This window comes from Cervus elaphus, chromosome 17 (genome assembly GCF_910594005.1).
Source record: "Cervus elaphus chromosome 17, mCerEla1.1, whole genome shotgun sequence".
Taxonomy (NCBI): Eukaryota; Metazoa; Chordata; class Mammalia; order Artiodactyla; family Cervidae; genus Cervus; species Cervus elaphus.
The window spans coordinates 29799449-29823884 of record NC_057831.1 but is presented as its reverse complement, the minus strand read 5'-3'; the positions used below and the strand labels follow the sequence as shown (position 1 = coordinate 29823884).

At 37.0% G+C, this 24436-nt stretch overlaps 1 protein-coding gene across 2 annotated transcripts; it reads left to right on the top strand.

Moving 5' to 3' along the window:
* The first annotated feature begins 15181 nt into the window (after positions 1-15181).
* On the top strand, positions 15182-16357 carry PDHA2 (pyruvate dehydrogenase E1 subunit alpha 2). 2 transcript variants are annotated; one of them, XM_043871347.1, is made up of 2 exons: positions 15182-15710; positions 15804-16357. In XM_043871347.1, exons 1-2 carry the CDS (start codon positions 15182-15184, stop codon positions 16355-16357), a joined length of 1083 nt encoding a protein of 360 aa, XP_043727282.1. The 2 variants fall into 2 exon arrangements, with proteins under 2 accessions (XP_043727282.1, XP_043727281.1); XM_043871346.1 differs by having other exon boundaries at positions 15182-16357.
* Positions 16358-24436: the final 8079 nt, after the last annotated feature.

Sequence of the window (24436 nt, the reverse complement as noted above, 5' to 3'; positions counted from 1 at the left end):
GTATAGAGAATTAAAGAAAGATGACATTCCTGACCTGTGATTCAGCACCCAGAATGCTCCTTTACTCATCTCCCTTATGGGAGGTGAAAGGATTCTTTGATTTGTAAATTTGGAAAATATAACCCAAGGATCTTGTTCAGTTTATTTCCTCCCTTGGGAATGGGCTGCCTACAACCCTGCTCCTCTCTAGGGAAACTTCACAGCATTGCTAGTGTGTTGGTGAGTAAGTCTGCCTAATTGTGGAGTACAATCCGCAAACCCACTTACTTTTATCATGAAACTATATCTTCTACCAATAAGAATGATATTAACTTCCATCTGATACCTTTTCATACTTTTGACTTGTTCAACCCCCTTACAAACTCCATCATTTTCTTCTTAGGCCAGACTTCCTTTTAAGAAAGAAGTTATATGGAGCAAAATTTAAGAAAGCAAAATAGAAGCAAGTATAAACAAAGAAAGAAGGTTTTTGGTATGGCTATGCCTTTGGTTATGGACAAACAGAATATTTTGGCTTGGGTTTTTCCAGTTGTGCAGTTGGATTTCAATTATTGTTGCCCGTACAAAATGCTTTCACCCAGTCCTGCAATCTTGCAAAGTGGTGCTTGGATGTTGGCTAGTGAGCAGACACAGGTAGGCTGGCAAGTAGAACTGAGGCTACAGGGACCTCAGTGAAGGTGCAGGCCTGAGAGAGATTAGAGGATGAGGCAGAGCATGAGCCTCACAAAACTACTGTGTCTTCCTGATGTAGATGGCTTCGGGCTTCAAGATGTTAGCAAGCAGAGCTTTTCCTGACCAGGTGCAGGTGAGGAAAGGCTGCCTCAGAGAAGGAGGGTCTGTTCTGTTATGGGTCTCTTGAACATCAGAGGAAGGAACTGTGCGTTCTCAAATCTCAAAGGTGGGTAAGCTCTTTATGTGCCAGAAAGCCCCAGGGAATCTCTAGATTCAAGTTATTAGACAGAGGTCCAGGTAAGTAGCATTATGTCCACTGCCCAGATTCTATTCTGAATTCAGAACCACAAAAGAAAATCTAGAGGAGCAGTTGGAAACCACTCAGTCATTACTGGGTGTGATTCAAGCTGATTTGGTCATTATAACTTGGCCTGCAGGTTTTCCCCTTGCTCTAATAGAGTATTGCCCCAAACTTTATGGATGTCAAGAGTGGAGAAATGGCTAACTCAGTAGAAGCACAAGCTTGTGGAATTGTTCCTTCCCAACCCCAGGGGCCCAGCCTTCAAAACCTTCAATAACAACTTCAGCTTGGAAAGTGTGAGATCCTAGCTTCCTGACTAGGGATGGAACCCACACCCGCCCCCCCCCCCCCGCCCCCAACACCCTGCATTGGGAGGCAAAGTCCCAAACCCTGGATCACCAAGGAAGTCCCTGGTTCACAGATCTTAATACTATAAAAGTTACTGCATTCTGATGAGGCTAAACCTAAATATATTTTTTATATTTACCCCATTTCTTAAATTCTCTTAAAGTACTTTCTTATTCTTCAGCCAAAACTGAGAGCAAGATTTTTTACTTTGTCCTCAAATTTGTTTGAGCTTTTATTATCAGGATTTCTTATTGTCTTTTTTTAGTCTCTTGCAAAATCTCTGATACGGTATATTAGAAAAGTGACTGAACATAATTTGGGATAATGAAATTTTAGCCTTTGTAACAGAGTAGTCTTTAGTATTAATTTAATTTATTCAGTGACAAAATAATAGTTACATATTCCAAAATCCATTCTCTTCTTCTTTAGTAATTGCATCCTGTATTTTATGTACCTAATGAAAAGACAATTTTCCAGCTTCCTGCTATTCATTAAATATAGCCTTGTCATTAATTAAAGGCCAATGAATGTAAGCAGAAAAGTGTGTAATTTCAAGGAAAATTCCTTAGACAGTGCCCGGCATGTGCCCTTTACCTATTCTTTGTTCTTTCTTCCTCTCCCTCCATACTGTTCCTTGAAAAGTAGATGTGACGGCTGGAGATCTAGCAGCCACCTTGGAGTATAAAAACAAGGGCTACATTCTTAAGGAGGGGGAAGCAGAGACCTAAAAGAAGCCTGGGTTGCTGATGAGCCTTCTACTTGAGAGAACGAAAGTTTTTATATACAAGGATATTAGGGTTCTCTAGAGAGAAAGAACCATTAGGATAGATATGGATATCAAAACAATGGGATTTACTATAAGAGTGGGTCCACAAGGTTATGGAAGCTGAGAAGTCCCACTATCTGCTCTCTATCACTTGGATAAACAGGAAAGCCAATTTTTTAAATGTTTCTTGTCACTTTCTTTTTATATGTATTGCTTATGTATGAATCCTTTGCTATATTCCCTTTCATTATTTGTCTTGTTTTTAACTTGTTCTTTGTATTCTAACTAGCCCTTTAAATCCCATGCATTGCACATACTTTGCAGTTTTTTACCTCACCGTAATTTTCCTGAACTGAAAATAATTATTTGGTAAAGTTTATTAGTTTTTCCACCTTCTTTGTTATTTTTAGATATTATGTCAACTTTCTTTCCTCATGTATCACAGTTTCTTCTAGAATTTTTATATTATTATTTTTGGTAATAAATATTTGTATCACTCTGAAGTTGTTTTTATATAACAGCATGGTCAGTGGACAAATTCATTTTATAATTTAACTCTTCTTTGCCTTAATGTATATAGTCATTTGCCCAACACCATGCTCCAGTATCCTGATTTCTTTACAAATAGTTATTTTATATCTTTCATGTACTAAATCTCCATATATATATGTATAGATGTAAATATATGTATATGAGACATCTATTTTTTTACCTTGTCAATAATTGATCTTTCCGTCGATAAAAATCAAACACTTTAGTTACTTGTCATTTTTAAATATTTAAAATGTAGATCAGAGATAATCTCTCATTAATAATCTCTCTCAAGACATACCTGGGAATTTTCCTTTGTTTAATTTTTTAGTTTAATTTTTAAGTTTTACTTCTATTTCCTTATCTACCTTCTTAACCCCCCAAGAAAGTCATATTATTTTGTTTTAGATAACATTTATTAAATTTAGAAGAACTGACATAGCCAAAATAATGTTTGTGATTACCCACAAGCCAGATATATATTTCCATTTTTCATGGTTTTTAGGTTCTTTTGTTGGAATTTTAGGATTCTACATATAAGAATATTTCTCACTAAAAATTTTCCAAGCTGATTTATTTATTTTGTTAATATTATAAAAGATATCCTTTCTTCTTTTATATTTTTAAATAAAAAACCATGTAAAAGCTGTTATGCTCTATAAGCTCATTTCATGACTAATATTTGGATTCATTTTATTTTTCTCAAAAATTATTTGATTCACTGTTTTATGTCTTTCAGGTACAAAATATTAGAAGACTAATATTTCCAAGTATTAATGTATTTCTTCTACTCCCACATCCACAGTTCACAGAATTCATCATCAGCATTACCTGCCCACACTGAAAGAATCCAGTCATTCAATGAGGAAAGGAAAGAAAAGAGAAACAAAAGGAGCAGGTTGCATAATTTCCCGGTTGCAAAAAATAAGTCAACAGGAAGGTGGCCAAGAAGGAGCAGTTAGGATGAGAGAGAAAGGAGAGGAATAGAATTGGTACTTGGAATTGAATGGAACACTTCTGGGTTTTCTCCATCCTTTCAGTCTCCTCACCTGGAAGAATGAAGTGACTTATTTAGATGGCAAAATTGGGAAATACAAATTAGACTAGGCTCAGTTCCTCTCTCTTCCTCTTGGGAATGAACGTCCTACAGGCAGCAGAACTTCCTCTCTGCTCTTCCCATCCTGTGACCCCAACCCCTGGGCCCAGCATTGCCTGTTTCTGAGGAGGTAAGTCTGCTTGTTCCTGGGTTGGGAGACCAAATTTACTTCCAAATTGAGATATCTTCCAATGGAAACTTTACAAAAATGATGATGATGTTTTCGGCTCCATTTTGGAATCCTTTGTTTTATACGCCAATTTATTTAGAATCCAGGCAGGAAAAAAGTATAATTTGATTGGGCCTCTTGAGACTTGGACAAGAATTTAAGCTCCCTGAGGGCAGAGATCCTATATCTTTTAGTGTTGTTCTCTCTCCAGTATACAGTGGTTAAGAGTGGTTCCAGAATTCTGGACTCAGACTAAATTAGTTTCACTATTTGGTTACACTATTTACAAGCTCTATTATGTGTGATAGACATCTTCAATAATCTCATTTTAATAATGAAAAATGTGATTTATAATAATAGTAACATTATTACTATTATATAATAGTATATAATAATAGTATTATATAATAATTTATATGCATAATAATAAAAGTTTTCTGAAAAATTAAACTGGCTAACCTATGATAAAGTTTAGACAATGAGCATTACATGCTAAGTGCTCAATAAAAGTTGATGATTATTATTTTGACACATAGGTGGTAAAAAATAAATATACCTTAAATGAGTGAAATCTATCAAGAACAAAAATGGACAAGTCATTAGGAAACTTGAACTCTGGAATCCAGATTTGTACAAGGACAAATTTCTTCCAAAAAAGAAATTTCTCTAACAGTCAGAAAAGAGATTTTTGTGAAAATTAGGTTATTCAAGGAGAGTTGATTATTAGGAAATTTATGAATATAAGTATAATATACATAGAACTGTGGCTCAGCCAGTAAAGAATCCGCCTGCACTGCAGGAGACCTGCGTTTGATTCCCGGGTTGGGAAGATCTCCTGGAAAAGGGAAACGCTACCCACTCCAGTATTCTGGCCTAGAGAATTCCATAGACTGTATAGTCCATGGGGTTTCAAAGAGTCGGACATGAGTGAGTGACTTTCATATGCTAAAACAGGGTATTTTATATGTATGTTTGTGTGTATGTGGTATATATGTGTGTGTGTGTATATATCTCATATATGGCATATCTATCTATCAATCCATCCATATAGTCTCTTGGGTACCCTCTGACCTGTCCATGAGGTTGATCAGATTCCCAGAGGAACTGTATAGATCATCTGCCTATGAGGTCATCCCTGGGCCCTGTGCCTGGGCGTCAGAGCCATCTGAGTGACCTGCCAAGTAGGCCACTCCTGCTGACTGGCATGATGTGAACCAAACAAGACTGGGCTGTCAGAATTGGACTGATGCTGATTTTGTGTGACTCTCACTCACATGGGACACAGGACAAATTCACAGCTTTTGTCTATCCATAGTTCAGCACCGATCCTTGGGTTTGAGCACTGAGCAGGCATTGGCTGTTGTACATCAGTATTATGACCACGGTGCTACCTCCAGCCTACAGCATCCGAAAGTGGTAAGGATAGAAACAGGCATTCTTTCCTGGAACTAGTCACCACTTGTATCTAGTCACTCACTCACTCACTCTGGAAACTCCACTCCACCTGTCAGGCAGCCTTGCTGGGGCGACTGCCCCATCTCTTCCTTGGACTTTGCGGCAGTTGCTCTACAATGCCATCAGACCCTTCTTGCACACTTCCTCTTTTGCTTTGAGTTGATGTTGTAACACTTGTTCTCCTTGGCTGGTCTTAAGCTGTGCCACATGCAGCATGGCCATTCTTTGCATGAATGTGATGGCTCATCTCACTCCTTCCATGGCCCCTCTTGCTCATGGCAATGAGTAGGTGACAGGAATGTAATCTACATGGAAAGAAATCACATTCTAGAAATGCAGTGATAACAGCCTAAACTACTCAAGAGAGGACATGGTTGGAAGATGTGTTGTTCTATATTTATGCCATAAATATCCTAAAGGTAAATTGAGCATGACTAGAAATAAATCTGGAGAAGGAAATGGCAACCCACTCCAGTATTCTTGCTTAGAGAGTCGCGTGGACATAGGAGCCTGGTGGGCAGCTGTCTATAGGGTCGTACAGAGTCAGACACGACTGAAGTGACTTAGCAGCAGCAGCAGCAGAAATAAATCATCATTTACTTTTACCTGCATGCTTTGAGTAAGACTTGCATTTGTGGTAATCACCAATAGAGTACAGTGACAACTTTTGAGAAGCTAGTGTTTATGTTAGTAGTTGGCAGGATATATGCTCCAGCATCATAAGTAATGATGTAACCAGAATTGATTAAATGGTATTAGGGAACCATAGGACCAAGAAGATCTATATTATTTCAATACAAACAGATTCTGGAGAACCACTGCTTTGTGATTAACAACAGGTGCCACCTCTTTCTTGAAGAAGCATGTAAGGAATTAGCTAGAAATGATGCACTTGGCAATAAAGAACAGGAAGAGATGATTCTTGGACATGAACAAGAATAGACTGTGCCTTTTTAACTCTATCGAGAATCTTCACAAGCTCTGATTAGACAATAAATATGTAATTACCTCTTCTCGACCCATTATTCTAAATCATCATTGATAAATCACTATCCTGCATGGACCCATGAATTTTGTAGTGCATTTTGGAGACCTGCAAAAGTATATTTTTCTGGGGTCCCACACACCACAGGGATGACCTTGATTGAAAATATACCAATAAGTTAAATAAAAAGAGGTGATGTTACTATTTCAAATAATATGAAAAGATATTTAAAAAATTTTAAGTAACGTATTTGTTAAAAACATAGTAAAAGTTGAATTTAGGTTGTTTCCTTAACTAAACATCTGTTTCCGTTTCAGAGTTAACATCATATTTTTTGACAAAAACATTAGAAACTTTGGAGCTAGACAATCTGGATTTGAGTCCAGTTTCTATCACTTATTGCATTTTGGTTCCTGAAAATATTTACTATTAAAGTCTAAGGTTTCTTATCAGTTAAATTAAGTAAGCCAATCTTATCTCTGTCATAGGATTGTTGTGATAATGAAGTAAAATATTGTTTGTAGTACACTTAGCAAAGTGCCTGGAACATACTAAGAAGTCAATAAATAATTGTCTATTAAAAACACCATCACCCAAGCTGAGAAACAACTTTACACACAATGGGTAGGATATTCATAAGGAAAACCACATAAGGAAAAAAAACACAATGGGTAAGATATTCATAATGATATCAGTGCGTTAAATTCTAAGTTGAGAGATGCATAGACTTCAGTGGCAAAACTAAATATTGTAAAGATAGAGCTCTCTCCTATTCATTTTAAATGTTTATGGAATTCTATTCAAATACCAAATTATTTTAATTTAATACAATTAACCTAATCTTCATATGAAATAGTATATAGGCTATAAAATCTTAATGGATTTTGAAAAAAAAAAGTGTAATGATTAGGGGTTGTCCTATCAAGAAGGTAATTATATTATGCTCTAATTAAAACTCAGAAGTGTTCACATAAGAATTAACCAAGTGATAATAAAGCTGAAGAGTTTAGAAATAAAATTTTTAGCTTACAGAGATGTAGCTATACATATAGATATATAGATAGATATGAAGTCAGCATCCCCAAATAATACAAATATAGACTACTAAATCTATTACTGTGGAAGAATGGAGTGGACAAAATAAAATTGGAATATTACCTCTCTGTATTGTCTAACTTCCAGATGTCTCAAACTCTAAATAATAAAATAAGTAGTTACTTACTCAAAGACTAAATAATAAGTAATAATAAACTCATTATTGTGTGCAAAGAGTGAAACTATAACAAAAGAGATTAATTCATTGACTATCTTATATTTTTGTGTTAAAAATTTTATGAACTAAATTTTAAAAGCAATACTTTCCTTAATACACAGTGCCAAGAAAATAGAATAAGCTTAGTGATAACACAAGTGTTCAGCCTTAGGGGAACATTTTTGTTAGTTATGGTGCATCCATATGATGGAGATTTTTTCAGCAGCTGCTGAAATTGTCTTTCAAATAGTTTTTGATTATTTTGAAAATAATTACACTATGGTACTAAGAAAAAATCTAGAGATATAAAATGCACAGTGTGATCCTGATTATATCAGAAATAGAAAATAATAAAAAAGTAAATCAAAATTTGACAGCAATTATCTTGAGATGACTTAAATGTTTTATATTTGCACTTTTCTGCATTTACAGGACAAAATTTTTAAAAAGACAAAATAGTCAAAGTATATGATCAATTTATAAGCCAGCAACAGGACTCTAATGAAGAAAAGAAAATTGGGAAGGAAGATATTTTTATTTGAATGGGTAAAAGGTAAGAGCTCTTTCATTTTAGAATTTTTTGAATTTAATTACAGGAATTTCAGATACATTTTTCCCCCTAGTAGATTAGAAAGAATGAAGGAAAGTTAATGTTGAAAATATAATAGGCAGTAAGTACTCAACTGGTGAGAATTAAACCAATAAATCACATACATCTCTGTGGATAATCATTTAACTAGCAAGCAAAGGAGCATATGATATTAAACTTTAGACCTACATTTACTTTTTGGGTCAAGGTTGACATATCAGGAAATGAAGTCTGCAGAACATGTTTTTTCAAGTTAGGGTAAGGGAATATCCATGGAGAAACACTTGTCATGTGGTAGAGAGTTCCAGAGAATGATACTGAAGTTGTCATTAAATTTAGCCAAGTCCTTGATGTGAGAAATTTCAGCTCATTGTTGATGCCACAGATTGCAGAAGCATATGGAAGCAATTAGAGCAAAGTAAATGGAGACTGTGGGTACAGGCTGCATGTTTGTGGAGCTTGACTAGATAAAAGGAATAATATAGGATGAAATCTAAAAGAGGCAATAGAGACTTGGGTATCTTCTTTCAGAGTTGAGGAAATATGAGCATGAAAGAATTCCAAAGGAGAAGACAAAAACTGATGATTATCTGGTGGAGGGGCGGGGCGGGGAATAGACCAGTAAGAGCAGTGTCTCTTTATGAGCCAGGAGTAGGTTCTGTAGCAGGGGCTCAGGGGTTAGATTTCTAGATAAGAAGAAAACTCTTTCACTAAGATTAGTGGGAAGGAAGTTCTGATAGATGTAAAACTTCATCAGAAGATAAACAGCTAGGGTGGGAGGAGCAGTGTAGTATGTGAAGGCAAGGAGCACTGGATCAAATGAGCCTGGATCTCCGTGAATGAGATGTATGATTTGAGAACTAATGTTTGCTGGACTTATTAACCTTGAGTCTGCTTCTCCTTAAACCAATGGGGATATTATACATTCCATATAATTTTCCATTTGAATTGGAAAAATTCTATAAAATATGAGAAATCCCTTAAAAATTTGTCATGCAGAATCAGTAATTTATCAGGAAATAAGGTAGATGAGGGCTAGATGAAGGTGGATAGAGATTAAGAGTTTTTGAAGAAATTCATCATAAATTTTAATGTAGTGCTCATAGCCTAAGAGAATGGAAGAGCTGGTAGCCCTGACAGAAGCTTGCTAAATTCCTCTGACAATCCTCCAACAGTCTTGCTTTCTGAATATGATACTTTTGATGAGTGCTTAACATGTCTGCATTTACAAACTCTTCTTACACACTCTCTTCATTTAGCAATGTGGATGATGTTTATTAGACGTCTCATTTAAAAACTATCTGAATCTTCTCTAATGGTAGCCTTTTAGACATACAGTACTGGGTACTATGGAAATACCTTAGAATCTAGATGCACAGTGGGTCCGTGGGAACAGAGAGATTCTCACGCACAAGAAGCTCCATAAAACATCTACAGCATTGTCTTAGGTTGCTTGGAGAAACTGCATTCATATTCATAATGTATTGCATAATTACGAGATCCTGATTTTCATATTTCCCGGTGTGCCTTTTCAGCTCTGCTGAATGACCAAATTAAAGGAGATAACACAACTTGACGAAATTAGAGCATTCTGTTTTGTGTTACTGTTTGACAGTACTCTGTTTTTAATTTGTTCATCATTGATCCTAATAAAGACAAACTGTCATTGTAACCATTGCCCAGAATGCAATGTATTAGTTTTATTGCCTCTGTAACAGCTGTTCATGCGTCGCTTCCTCTGTCATCCAGTGATGATGTGTCCTTTTCTACATGCAATGCCAGAAAATCTGGGAGAGCTCATAGCATAACACCTCCATATAAACTGGATTAAGTAGAGGGAAATCTTACTGTGCATCATCATTTTATTTCTATTGCTTAGTACAGAAAAGGGACATATAAAAGGAATGTACTTCATTGTATGTGCTGAATAAGTAAAGAATGAATGTTATACTTTTTACTAACTTTGTAATTTTCACCTTTCACCTAAACTCTCCAGGCTTCAGTTTCCTCATACAGAAATTGAGTATGATAAGAAATTGCCTTGATGTCTTTGTAAGAATCAAATGAGCAAACTTTGAATCCCCAGCAAAGATATGCAAGCTTATCATAAACCTGGGCAATGTTTATAGTAGTTCCTTAAATTTCAAACTTAATGCATTTTACAGCTTCAAATTTCATCTTCATGATTTTTAAAAATATTATTTAGCCGAGAAAATTTTTGTTTATATGACTGTACATATTCACAGGGATCTCTGGACAGAGGCATGGAATGTATTATGATCCAAGTTGAACATGTGATAGGTAACCCTATACCCAAGCTTAGATAAGAAGAGGGCACAGAAAACCAGTGATGCAGCCAACACTAGGTTATTAAAATGGGGTGTGAGGTCTCAGACTTTTTCTCAAGATTTGTCTGTAACAGTCAGAAAGTTGTGCTGCTCAGACTTTCTTCTAGGGGGCAGCAGTGTCCTGGAGTTTTGCCAACATCCTTTGTTTCTTTAAACCTTAATTCAGTGGCTCAGATCTTCAAAGAAGCAAAATCAAAGGAAATAAATGTGCTAATTATGTTATCACATAGTGATTTTAGGAAAAGGTAATAGTCTACCAAAGTTGTTAGAGGGAAGTGTTGTTGGAGGGCATTAATATAGAAAACATTATGAAATGGTACAGTTAAGAAATTAGTATTTTACAAAAGACTTTTCAGAGGAAAGAAGCCATTATTTCACTATTAAATATATATAAAGTTTACTTTTACTTATGTTTAATGTATACTTTATTGCTATTAAAGTTAAAGCTACTAAAGATAAATATATATATTTATTTTAGAACAAAAATATGAAATATGGCTTTTTAAGTATCTGAGAATTAAAATCTTCTGAACAAAAAAATTTTTCCTAAAAAGTGTAAATAATAATTTTTGGAGGAAAGGCAAACAGATCTGACTTGGCTTCTTGATAGCTTTGACTTGTCAGAAACAGATATTGAGTTTATGATTTTTATTTTGAATGGGGTTTATGATTTTACAAGTCAACTCCAAGTACTGAACAGAAATCACTTTACAGCTATTGACCTCTGTACTATTTCTCTACTAGTTGAGACACTAGGCCATAGTAAATTTTGACAACAAATTACACATGAATTTTTACTTCTTATCTCAGTTAACCCAGGTCAAATTCAGCTTGCTGAAATGTTTGGAAACTTTTACAGTTTTGTGTAATGACACCTTTTATCATTATCTTCTAGACCTTGGTCATAAACTCTAGGGACAAGTGTTGGGTATTGTGGGCATGATGACTCAGATAACTCTGCTCATCCAGCAGAAGATGGTGGCTCCAATTAGTTGCTACTAAAAATTAACTCATAATGTCTTTCCTTTCTTTATACCATCATTATTTGAGGGGAATTAGGAACACCTTCACTTTACCTCTAATTTTCAATCAAGTCTTCCTTCAGGATAACTGGCCCTGAATTTTCATTTAATGATAATTCAGAATTATGATGAGAGTGAGGAGAACGAAATACTATTGTCTGCTCAGGGCTCTGAACTGTTCTGACATAAACTCACATATTATAACATTAATGAGGGACTTTGCTTGATTATCATTATTTTGTAGAATATATGGTACTGACATTTTCCCTTTTCTCCAAGGGAGATAAATAGACCAATGGGAAAAATCCTCCTCTCAGTTATATATAACTCTTAATTTTTTTACCAACTTCTCTTATTCATCACTTTTAATTGCCAAATCTTACAGCTATGAAAAAAAAATACATTGCCATTAATCATATAATGAGATCTGATATTATTTATGTAGAACATATTCATTCTTTAACAGCTTTCTTTATTTAACATTTGGTGAAAATGTATAATTATTACTGGAGGAATTTAAATATTCTTCAAATATGTTGCTCTTTTTAAATATTTCTTGTCACTTATTAAAAAATATTTTATATGCTATTGATGCACTGGAGGTGACACATTTGAGATAAATTCATACATGCTCCTGGAGGAACAACTATTACACATGGAATGTGAAATTCTGTCACAGTGACATTAATGACTGCTACTATAATCACTGACTCCCCTTTTATTAGGATTTTTATTAATTAATGTAAAGTCTACCATTGGCCTTAGAAAAGTGCTCATCTGTTTTCCTTTAATTTCAAATAGATTAAAAGTGACATTTCATGTTAATTAAAAACTTTGAATTTATGAGGATTTTTAATTGCAAACATTTCAGTGGTGAGCATGTAGATGACTTACTTCTGTTTGTTAATAAACATGGTATCAAACAATTACAAGATAAAAAATACATCATTCACAGAAAAGTACAGCCTCATTGACTCTATTGTCCATGTGTGTTAAATCCTGTCTAGTCAGGGGCAGAGAAGAGGAGAGGCTCAACAGCTCAGGGTTTCCTTAGGGGTTTTAAACTTTTACCCTGTCTGCAAATGTTACTTTTACTTTGAAAATGTGGATGGGTTTTAGGAACAATAAAGATAAAAATTAAAGAAAAATCATCATCAGGTTTAAAAAGTTTAATGGAAATACTTTGACATCATGTCAAATATGATTCCATCTATCTTTAAGCTGAATTTAGGTTGCACAGTGTAACTGATGTCCAAAAGATCCCTACAAGTTTCACATTTAATTGTTTATTATCTTAACCAGAGCCTGTTGCAATAAAAGGGCTGTCTTCAGTGGCAACCTGTAGCACAGGTATTTCGCAATTAGCATCTTTGCAGGTTTTCCTCTGGCATGAGTCAGGTTTAGCCTTGTCACACTGGGCTTTTAAGGGGAGCTCTATCTTTGCAGCCCAGGCTACACGTGACCAGATTAAATTGGTACACTTTACTGTATAGCTCTTGTGTTTCTGGCAGTGCTAGCCTGGTTGATGCCTCTGAGAGAAGGCTCAGCTGTCACTCAGGGACCCATTAACACTACTGTTCCATCATGCAGTGTCATTTTTCTCATTCTCATGGAGATAATGCTCCCTGGAGATCTCCAGTACCTGCAGGAATGAAAGAGAACAGCAGAGACAGACTGACTATCAGAGAAGGAGCAAACAGCACAGCAAGACCATGAATTCCAAAAGCAGAATTTTAAATTAAGTGAAAAGATGAAGTCCATTTATGAAGGCTGGGTTGGAAAAGTAGGAGGAGGATTGAGTTTTAAGAGATGACTTTTTAACAAGCTATTTTCTTTTTCCCTCCTGAATACTAGAAGTATCCACAGTAGTACTTATAACTAGATTAGAGAAGGCAGCTGCTTTGAACATGTCATAGAGATCTGAGTGAGAATTTATTTACAAATGGGGGTTTTTGTATTTTATTTATTTGCAAGCAGGTGGTAGATATGAAGGGGCTTCCCTGGTGGCTCAGCTGGCACACAATCTGGCTGCAAGGCAAGAGACCAGGGTTTGATCCCTGGGTAGATATGAAACAGAGCATGCATTAAGGTGAATTTTTTAATAGTCTAAATAGAACAGGATCCCTCTGGATGGTTGGTTTGTTGGAGTACAAAATTACCTTCCTAGTAAAAGCACGGAAGAAGAAAATGATATGTGATCTTTGTAACACTAGGCCTAAGACTTCTTTTCTCCTGTGATTAAACCAACTGCTTAAGCAAACTCTGTTGCTCTTCAGTCCAAGCTCTGTACTGTTCAGTGGGCCACTTTATGCGAAGTTATGCTTTCTAATGTTTACTATATAATGAGATGTTATGAGAATACACTTCTTGATTTCCCAGACTAAGACTGGTTCAGTTTAGATTGATATAAAAGCAAGAAACAAAGCCATCTGAATCTTAATTTTTTTTTCCCCCTATGAAAACCTGTTGGAGACATTATAGGAACAGACTACTTCCCCTATAAAAAATTTAGTCAGGAAATAGGGATAAAACTGAACAGGATTCAGGATTACAATAAAGGGCAAGAAAAGTACCACATCAAAACTTGTTAGTTGCTACTTCAACTCGGATTGCCTCTGGAACACACAGAGCATCCATTCTATCCACCTTTAGGCCATTTCAACCTTGATTTCAATTTTCTCACAACAGACAAAGCTTGCTATTGGGTTTAAACTTCTAATCTCAGGTAGGCATTTGTGTACCATCACGAATGTGGGGAGGTGTGTACTATCCTCCCCACCACCAATCAAATGATACAGGGGTTAAATCCATAGGATAAATGTGCATATTCTTCTGGTGTACCAATTATTTTTTAAAAGTATTTTTTTTTAATAATTTGAAACTTTATTTTTAAAATATTCTAAAATTTGAATTCTTAAAGAAATATCATCTACTTTCCTTCCAGACACATTTTGTCCTAATAGGCCCCGTATGTGTGCTCAGTCACATCCAACTCTTTGTGACCCCTTGAACTGTAGCCTGCCAGGCTCCTCTGTCCCTGGAATCTTCCAGGCAAGTATACTGGAGTGGGTTGCCATTTCCTACTCCATGAAAGTTTTGTTTTTTTTTCTTTTTAAGTGACGCCACAAATAATTTACACCTTTATTTTACTTTAAAATAAGTATGATGTATTGTGAAATAGGATACAATATTCATATATACTTCGATATTTTTTTAAAGACTTTAAAGAGATGTTAGTAAGAAGGTCTCTGGTTTAACCTATCAGAACTCTTGTGTGCCTTAGAGATTATATTTCCTCTCTTCCATTTAATACCATGTTCAAGAAGCATTGCGTTAGCGTTTAGCAGGAAAAAGAGACTCAGATTATGATGTAGCGATGGCGTTAACAGGAAGCAGAGAGTAGTTCAGCCAAGTCTTCCAGGAAGAGAAACCACCTGTATTCCTAACTTTACGGTTGGAAGGCACCGTAAATCAGTTGATGCAGGCTGCGGCCACGCGCAGCGCGACTTCGCCTCTGCGGCCGGCGAGCGGTCATTGCGGCGCCGCGTGCGTCCGACGTGCGCTCAGTGAGCGAGGGGCTCGGCGGGAGACGCGGGGCACAGGCGGTCCTGTGAGCTGGAGACGCGCAAACGCCCTGACCGCGCTCCATGAAGAAGATGCTGACCGCGGCTGTCTCTCGCGTGCTGTCTGGCGTCACCCAGAAGCCCGCTAGCAGAGTGCTTGCAGCCTCCTGTAAATATTCAAACAATGCTACCTTTGAGATTAAGAAATGTGATCTTTATCGGTTGGAAGAGGGTCCGCCCGTCACCACCGTGCTCACCCGGGAGGATGGACTCAAATACTACAAGATGATGCAGACGGTTCGTCGAATGGAACTGAAGGCAGATCAGTTGTATAAACAGAAATTTATTCGTGGTTTCTGTCACTTGTGTGATGGTCAGGAAGCTTGTTGTGTGGGTCTTGAGGCTGGGATAAATCCCACGGATCACGTCATTACGTCCTATCGGGCTCACGGCTTCAGTTATACGCGGGGACTTACTGTCCGATCAATTCTGGCAGAGCTGACAGGACGAAGAGGTGGTTGTGCTAAAGGAAAGGGAGGGTCCATGCATATGTATGCCAAGAACTTCTATGGGGGCAATGGCATTGTCGGCGCTCAGGGACCACTGGGAGCCGGTGTTGCTCTGGCCTGTAAATACGAGGGGAACAACGAGGTGTGTTTGACTCTGTATGGCGATGGCGCTGCTAATCAGGGTCAGATATCTGAAGCTTACAATATGGCGGCTTTGTGGAATTTACCTTGCATTTTCATCTGTGAGAATAACCGCTATGGAATGGGAACATCTTTGGAGAGAGCCGCAGCCAATACTGATTACTACAAGAGAGGCAATTTTATCCCTGGTCTAAGAGTAGATGGAATGGATATTCTATGTGTTCGGGAGGCAACTAAGTTTGCAGCTGAGTATTGTAGATCTGGAAAGGGGCCCATACTGATGGAGCTGCTGACATACCGTTATCATGGACACAGTATGAGTGATCCTGGAATCAGTTACCGTACACGAGAAGAAATTCAGAGTGTAAGAAGTAAGAGTGATCCTATTATGCTTCTCAAGGATAAAATGGTAAACAACAAGCTTGCCAGTGTTGAAGAATTGAAGGAAATTGATGTTGAAGTGAGGAAAGAAATTGATGATGCAGCTCAATTTGCTATGACTGATCCGGAACCACCTTTGGAAGAATTAGGCCATCACATCTACAGCAGTAATCCACCTTTTGATATTCGTGGTGCAAATCAGTGGATCAAGTTTCAGTCAATCAGTTAAAAGGAGAATATATTCCTGGCAACTTTAAGAAGCTATGTACCCAATTTTGTTGAGGAATAAACCCATAAAACAAAAGTCTTTTAAACTTTTATTAAAGGGATTTGAGATAATTAAGATCTTATAGAAAGAGATTAAAAGAGATCATAGAAGGATAGACACTTGACTAAAAGGGATATTGCATTCAATTGTATTGAACTAAAAGATACTATTTAATCATTCAGTATTATTAAAAGATAAACTGAGGCACATTAAATTTTTCGAGAGTTTATTTGAGCATACATCAATCAGAATCAGGCAGCCCCAACCAAAGGTAGTGTGTTCCAACAATAGGAGCTGGGGGACAGGTTTATAGAGAAGCAGAGCAAGGAAATTATTTGATTGGTGATAGCTTAGTTGCCTTATTTGGGAAAGCCTAGCTGGCTGTGTGTGATTGGTGGTTCTTAAATTTCATTTACTTAGATTTGAGGGCATTGACTCTGGGTTACTTTTTGGTTTGCTTACATAGGCCTTGCAGGCCTTAGAACCACCTTAGTCTGATTGCCTCTTTAATTATTTAAACGGTGTGGATATCTTAAGGATTATTTTAAATTTATGCAAGTGTAAAATAGGAAAAACAGAGAAAGGATTATTTAACTTCTCAGGTTATTTCCTATAATAGTTTTGTTTTTAGCTTTATATTATATAATTTTAGTAAATAGTCTGATTTAAAAGAAAAATACTTCTATTCCTGCTCCACCCTGCCAGAGGTTTAAGTGTAAAGTTGCTATTCTGAAGTAGAGAGGTAATTTCAAACCACACCAAATAGCAGGACCCCTACTGCAATGCCATTTAAAATAGTTTATCTAAATCAACCAATAGCACACCCTCCTAAATAGTATGCATCTGCAAGTATATATGCATAAATATTTAATATTGATGCTAGAATCAGTTAGCAATGACTATTTTTCCAAATAAAACATGGTATTTAACAGAGCAGGGGGAAATATGTCAAGGTAACTTTTTCATGTACTCAATTGCAGTATTTTTAGTGTATTAATTTGAAGTAAAAATGTAAGCAAAGTTAAAATCTAAGGGAAAACTGCATTTTGCTGTACCCTTCAAGTTAACGTTACAGTTCATTTATACTATTATTCTGTATTTTAAAGAACTCAGTACATTTCAGACTGAAAAATAAATGAAAAAATATGGTGGCACCAAAGAAATTAGGCAGAAGAGGTGATATTAATAAAAAATTGCAAGTAAAATCTGCCTTGGCCAGTACTGAACATTCACAGGTAACTTTTACCAAGAGAAAATTGAACTTGGATCATACAGGTTTGGTTTTCTCTACAATAGTCCACTACCATGTCAGTTAGCAAGAGATGATGGTGAAAACATCATTACTTGGTTATATTTAACTAATATCCTAGAGTCCTATTGAGCATGATGTTTGGCATATCTTACTCCTTTGAGATAGACTCACTGAAATCAGAATTTGCCTGTGATTTAAGATAGTTTGTAGACAATGCCAAAATAATCAGTTGTTAAATGTCAAAATCCATCACACAAACAAAAAATTGTAACTGTGTATGATAATGGCTGTTTAACTAGATTTACTGTGGTTATCATTTAATCATATATGCAGATGTTGAACATTATGTTGTATACCTGAAAATAATATCCTATTATGTGTCAATTATATCTCAATTTTTTTCAGAAAGGTTAAAACCTTTTGTTTACAGCTTCTACTTCTACAAAGAAAAGTGTAGATACTTTCTAAGAACGCTAACAAAAAACCACAATTTTAGCAGCCTGAGAGTACATGAACATATGAACATGTTGGCTTAATCTCCAAACCTTCAATTAAGCAAGTTTTAAAAAGTAAGCCTAATCATTCTACATTCAGAAATCAGAGATAAGCATTGATTTGTTTATAAATCAGTGATATTGCTAGGTAGTGTGTTTTGGTTATGCAGCTTCAGTCCACGTATATCTTGACTGAATCCCTTTCATTAAAAAAGTAATTCTTCAGATGGTCAAAATAATCACATCCTTTGAATGACAAAGAAGTCTTCTACCTTTTATTTATTTTGACATCTTATAATTCCATAAACTTGCAAGTGAAAGATAAAATGCTCAAAGCTATTTTCTTTTTGTCTTTAAACTAGAATTTATTGTTATCCAAAACTCCATTTTGTAGATAAAGTGGCACATCTTTGCAACTTCTATTGCACTAAATATTAAAGGTTAAAAACACAAAAAAGAAACATTTGGTTTTGGAAACACTGCCAATAGCCTAATACAGTACTCTGGTAAATAAACAAAATGGCTCAGAGCAACATGGGCTTCCCAGGTGGTGCTAGCAGTAAGGAACCTGCCTCCCAATGCAGGAGATATAAGAGACTTGGGTTCAATCCTTGGGTCAGGAAGATCCCCTGGAGGAGGAAATGGCAACCCACTCCAGTATTCTTAACTGGAAAATCCCATGGACAGGTTGCTTAGCGGGCTACAGTCCATGGGGTCACAGAGTTGGATACGACTCTGCAACTAAGCACTAGCACTCATAGTAAAACAATCTGAAGAAGAAATATCCTGGAATAAATGAACTATGAACATCAGGAAATGATCATGTTTCTCCCCATCTAGCTCCAAGGTGAGACTTGCTAAGTTTATGAGTCATGATCCCATGGAGGTCTTAGGTATCTCCAGACTGAAGTGAGAACAAGTATAGTGCTGGAAAAAAGTCCAATCTTACTATAGCAGAATAAAAAGATACATTTATCACAATATACATAATCAAATCCCATTAAGGCAAAGAGTTTTGAATGTTTTCTATATTAAAAAATCTATAGACATTTGTGGGTACAGTCATGATTGTAATTTAATCATAACACTGGTTGCACATAATTCTGTAAGGATGCAAAAAAAAAAAGTACAAACAAAAAATCCTGTTGTTTTGATTTACGTCAAGCAATAAATTTATAATAATAGTTTAGTTATCAAGATGTGAATCAGAGGGGTGTAGAAATCCAGCAGTTGGATTCTATTTCCTGTCTAAAGTATTATGCCCCTTAGACTATTTCATCCATATTTTAGAAGATATACCCCATGATGGCCATAAAACTTAAACTGTCACAACAATGCTGGAATATCTGAGAGAAGAAAGATTTCCTAGTGATACCTCTGTAAAGGTAAGCGACAGTATGCATATCTGTGGGATAGGATGAGAAAGGAAGGAGGTTAAGTGGATAAAAGAAATATTTAGAATGTTAGAATTATTTCTTTTAAACTGATATGTCAGTATACAAAAAAACAGTACATGTTAGTGAAATTTAATCTGATATTTTGTGAGAAAGCTAGTTTTAAAAATGTGAAATATAAGTCATATGCCATAAAATTGATCCTTTCAAAAGTGTACAATTCAGTGGCTTTTAGTACATTCACAGAGTTGTGTAACCATTACCACTGTCTAACCCCAGAACATTTTATCACCCCAAAGAGATAACCCACATCCATTATCAGTCATTTCCAGTTTCTATTCATCCTCTGGAAAGGCCAGGTCCGCTTGCTGCCTGTGGATTTGCCTCTTTTGGACATTTCCTGTAAATCATACCACACGTGCTCTGCTTTCTTTGTCTTCTTCCACTTAGCATAATGTTTACATTTTGCTATGGCACATATCAGTACTATAATATATTCCTCCCATTGAGAAGTGGGATCTGTGTTCCTTCCTCTTCAGTGTGGCAGGCTTATGGATGCTCGGCCTAATAGTGCAGCAGAAATGATGCTGTGCAGTGTCAGGGCCCAAGACATAAGAATCAAGCAGGTTTTGCTTCATATCTCTTGGAACCTCTCTCCAGGAGTTATGATTCTCCATTTAAGAAGTTCAAATACACTGAGAACCTCCTGCGAGAGACTGATTGCTAGTCCCAGCTGAGCTCAGCCTTCAGCCCAACCTACAAAGACAACAGATATGTGAGTGAAGGTCTTCTTGGTCCCTCCAGATAGCCCATTTGCCAGCTGAAAGACAACAATGTCTTGAGGAACACTGGGATCACTAGTCAAACTCTGCCCAGATTCTGAATGTACAGAAGCACAAGAAAAACAACATGGTTTCTTTAAACAGTCTAACTGTTGAGGTACTTTGTTACACAGCAATAGAATCAGCAGAAATGAATATTATATTCAGTTCAGTTCAGTCACTCAGTTGTGTCCGACTCTTTGCAACACCACAGACTGCAGCACGCCAGGCCTCCCTGTTCATCACCAACTCCCTGAGTTTACTCAAACTCATGTACATTGAGTCGGTGATGCCATCCAACCATCTTATCCTCAGTCATCCCCTTCTCCTCCTGCCTTTAATCTTTCCTAGCATCAGGGTCTTTTCCAATGAGTCAGTTCTTTGCATCAGGTGGCCAAAGTATTGGAGTTTCTGCCCTTCCAATGAATATTCAGGACTGATTTCCTTTAGGATGGACTGGTTGGATTTCCTTGCAGTCCAAAAGACTCTGAAGAGTCTCCTCCAATGCTACAGTTCAAAAGCATCAATTCTTCAGCCTCAGTTTTCTTTATGGTCCAACTCTCATATCCATACATGACTGGAAAACCATAGCTTTGACTAGACAGACTTTGTTGGCAAAGTAACATCTCTGCTTTTTAATATGCTATCTAGGTTGGTCATAGGTTTTCTTCCAAGGAGCAAGCATCTTTTAATTTCATGGCTGTAGTCACCATCTGCATTGATTTTGGAGCCCCCCCCAAAATAAAGTCTGCCACTGTTTCCATTGTTTCCCCATCTATTTGCCATGAAGTGATGGGACCAGATGCCATGATCTTCGTTTTCTGAATGTTGAGTTCTAAGCCAAATTTTTCACTCTCCTCTTTCACTTTCATCAAGAGGCTCTTTAGTTCTTCTTTGCTTTCTGCCATAAAGGTGGTGTCATCTGCATATCTGAGATTATTGATATTTCTCCCGGCAATCTTGATTCCAGCTTGTGCTTCCTCCAGTCCAGCATTTCTCATGATGTACTCTGCATATAAGTTAAACAAGCAGGGTGACAATACACAGCCTTGGTGTACTCCTTTCCCAATTTGGAACCAGTCTGTTGTTCTATGTCCTGTTTTAACTGTTGCTTTTTGACCTGCATACAGATTTCTCAGGAGGCAGGTCAGGTGGTCTGGTATTCCCATTTCTTTAAGAATTCTCCACAATTTGTTGTGATCCGCACAGTCAAAGGCTTTGGCATAATCAATAAAGCAGAAGTAGATGTTTTTCTGGAACTCTCTTGCTTTTTCTATGATCCAACAGATGTTGGCAATTTGATCTCTGGTTCCTTTTCCTTTTCTAAATCCAGCTTGAACATCTGGATGTTCATGGTTCATGTACTGTTGAAGCCTGGCTTGGAGAATTTTGACCATTACTTTTCTAGTGTGTGAGGTGAATGCATTTGTGTGGTAGTTTGCTTATTATTATTATATTGCTTAGTCCAATTCAGGTGTGTCTGAGAACAGGTAAGGATTAGTAAACCAAGTCAGAATAAAAAAAAGTCCATAGAATATATTAGTGCAGAGTTTCACAATTTAGAAGGAGCAAAGGAAATGGTATGAGTCTTCAATAGAAATAAAGTCTAGGAACAAAATTATTAATACAACTGCTCAACATATATTTTCCACCATCAAGGGTAGTTTTTAGATGAACTAAAGTATAACATTGGGTTTTGAGGATTTTACAGTAAAATATTGTCAACCTTTGTTCAATAAACACACTGCACTGAACCTGAAATTTCATCGACTGAGGTTGTCTAGAGTTCAGAAGGAAGTTTTCTGTTGATTTGTGAGTAGTAGGCCTTGATAAGTCAAAGCCAGCACTTGAAATGCCAAAGCAATATGTGAGGCAGTTGTTATGAGTTCACAGCTATTCATGATGAGTCTACCCAATTAGAAGAATCCAGGAAGCTATGGGCTTAAGATGAACCGAACCTGAGAGGCAAAGCTGCAGTAAAGTCAGGAACTGAATCAGATTGGTAGGTACAGACAAGGAGAGAGACATTAGACTAAACCAGAGGCCAGGAAAAGGAGGTAGATCTGTAACAAGTAAGTGAAAGGGGAATGTAAGTAGTAGGTTTGCCCATTGGTGACCTTTTGTTATCATGGAAGTCAATATCCATTGGATGAACTGAGTCAGTAGCCTCTCATGTAATGACAGGCCATTTAGAATCTAATGCAGTCTGATCAGTATCACTTGGTCTTAAGGCAACCTTGTCTTTAGGTGACATGGAAATAAAGTCTGGACTTCAGTGTCATTTACGTCTGGGTTCAAATCATGGCACTATCACCTATGAAAAATGCTGCCTTGAGAAAGTGACTTAACTCTGTATGTCCACTTCTTCATCTGTAATAAGGTTCACTCATATGACTGTTGTAAAGGTTAAAGAAGCAAAGTAACATCTAACATGATTCCAGTTATACCAAAGATGATCAATAAATTGAAATTTCTGGTCCATAGCAACAGAAAATTGTTCACTGAGAAAAAAGACAAAAAGTTGAGTCACTCGACCTCATCTGAAACAAACTTTAAATCTTCAGTTTTATACAAATAGCTAGTTATAAGGATTATAGTGATTAGAAGAAAACTAGAGCTGCATGTAGAGTATATTTTTGAAATTTTAGCCACTCTTTGGTATATCATGACCCTCTCACATTTGACAAACATTCTCCTTCAGCCAGCAGTGCATGCGTATGTTCTCAATTGTTTTAGTCGTGTCCAACTCTCTGCGACCCATGGACTGTGGTCTGCCAGGCTCCGCTGACATCGGATTCTCCAGGCAAGAATACTGGAGTGGGTGCCATTTCCTACTCCAGGGGATCTTCACAACCCAGGGATCGAACTTGTGTTTCCTGTCTCCTGCATTGCAGGCAGATTCTTTTACCACTGAGCTACTGGGTCAGCCAGCAGTAGATATAGAAAATAGTAATGAAGGGCCAGAGAGTTTGGACAGTAAGATCATGTGGGAGCAATGGAACTGCTCCGTTTGCACCCAAACTTTCTTCAGAATTGGAGCCTATTGCTCTATTAATTACAGTAAAATGGGTCCATATAGTTAAAGATATGGCTTTTCCAGTAGTCATGTTTGGATGTGAGAGTTGAAACATAAAAAAAAAGCTGAGCACTGAAGAGCTGATGGTTTTGAACTGTGCTGTTGGAGAAGACTTTAAAGAGTCCCTTGAACAGCGAGGAGATCAAACCAGTCCATCCTAAAGGAGGTCAAGCCTGAATATTCATTAGCAGGACTGATGTTGAAGCTGAAGCTCCAATACTTTGGCCACCTGATGTGAAGAAGTGACTCATTGAAAAGACCCTGATGCTGGGAAAGATTGAAAGTAGAAGGAGAAGGGGCCAACAAAGGATGAGATGGTTGGATGGGATCATTGACTTGATGAACATGAGTTTGAGCAAGTTTTGGCTGTTGGTGATGGACAGGGAAGCCTGGTTTGCTGCAGTCCATGGGATCACAAAGAGTCGGACATGACTAAGCAACTGAACTATTTATGGAGATACTACTTTGGTCAAATCAGGCATGGGGAATACAGATTTTGCCACTCTGTTATATAAATGACTATAGAGGGCTTCCCTGGTGGCTCAATCGGTCAAGAATCCACCTGCAATGCAGGATACCTGGGTTAGATCCCTGGGTCAGGAAGATTCCCTTGAGAAGGAAAGGGCAACCCACTCAAGTATTCTTTCCTGGAAAATCCCATGGACAGAGGAGTCTGGCAGGCTACAGTCTGTGGGGTTGCAAGAGTTGGACATGACTTAGTGACTAAACCACCACCAATCTAATATTAGTGATTCCTTTAAAACTACCCCCACTCTTTCTATCATAGATTCCTTTTAAGAATGCTCCCAGATATTAATGAAAACAGTGATCTCATCAGGCTTGAAACAAAATCCAACCAAAATTCTCAATCAGCATTATAATTCTATCTCACTGACTTAATTCATGTCTATTTGATCCATGAGGCTGATCTTATAGCAAAGAGCAAGGATGAGAGGTCTCTGTACTGGAATTTGAGAAAGAGAGATGGGAATTTTCTGCCAAG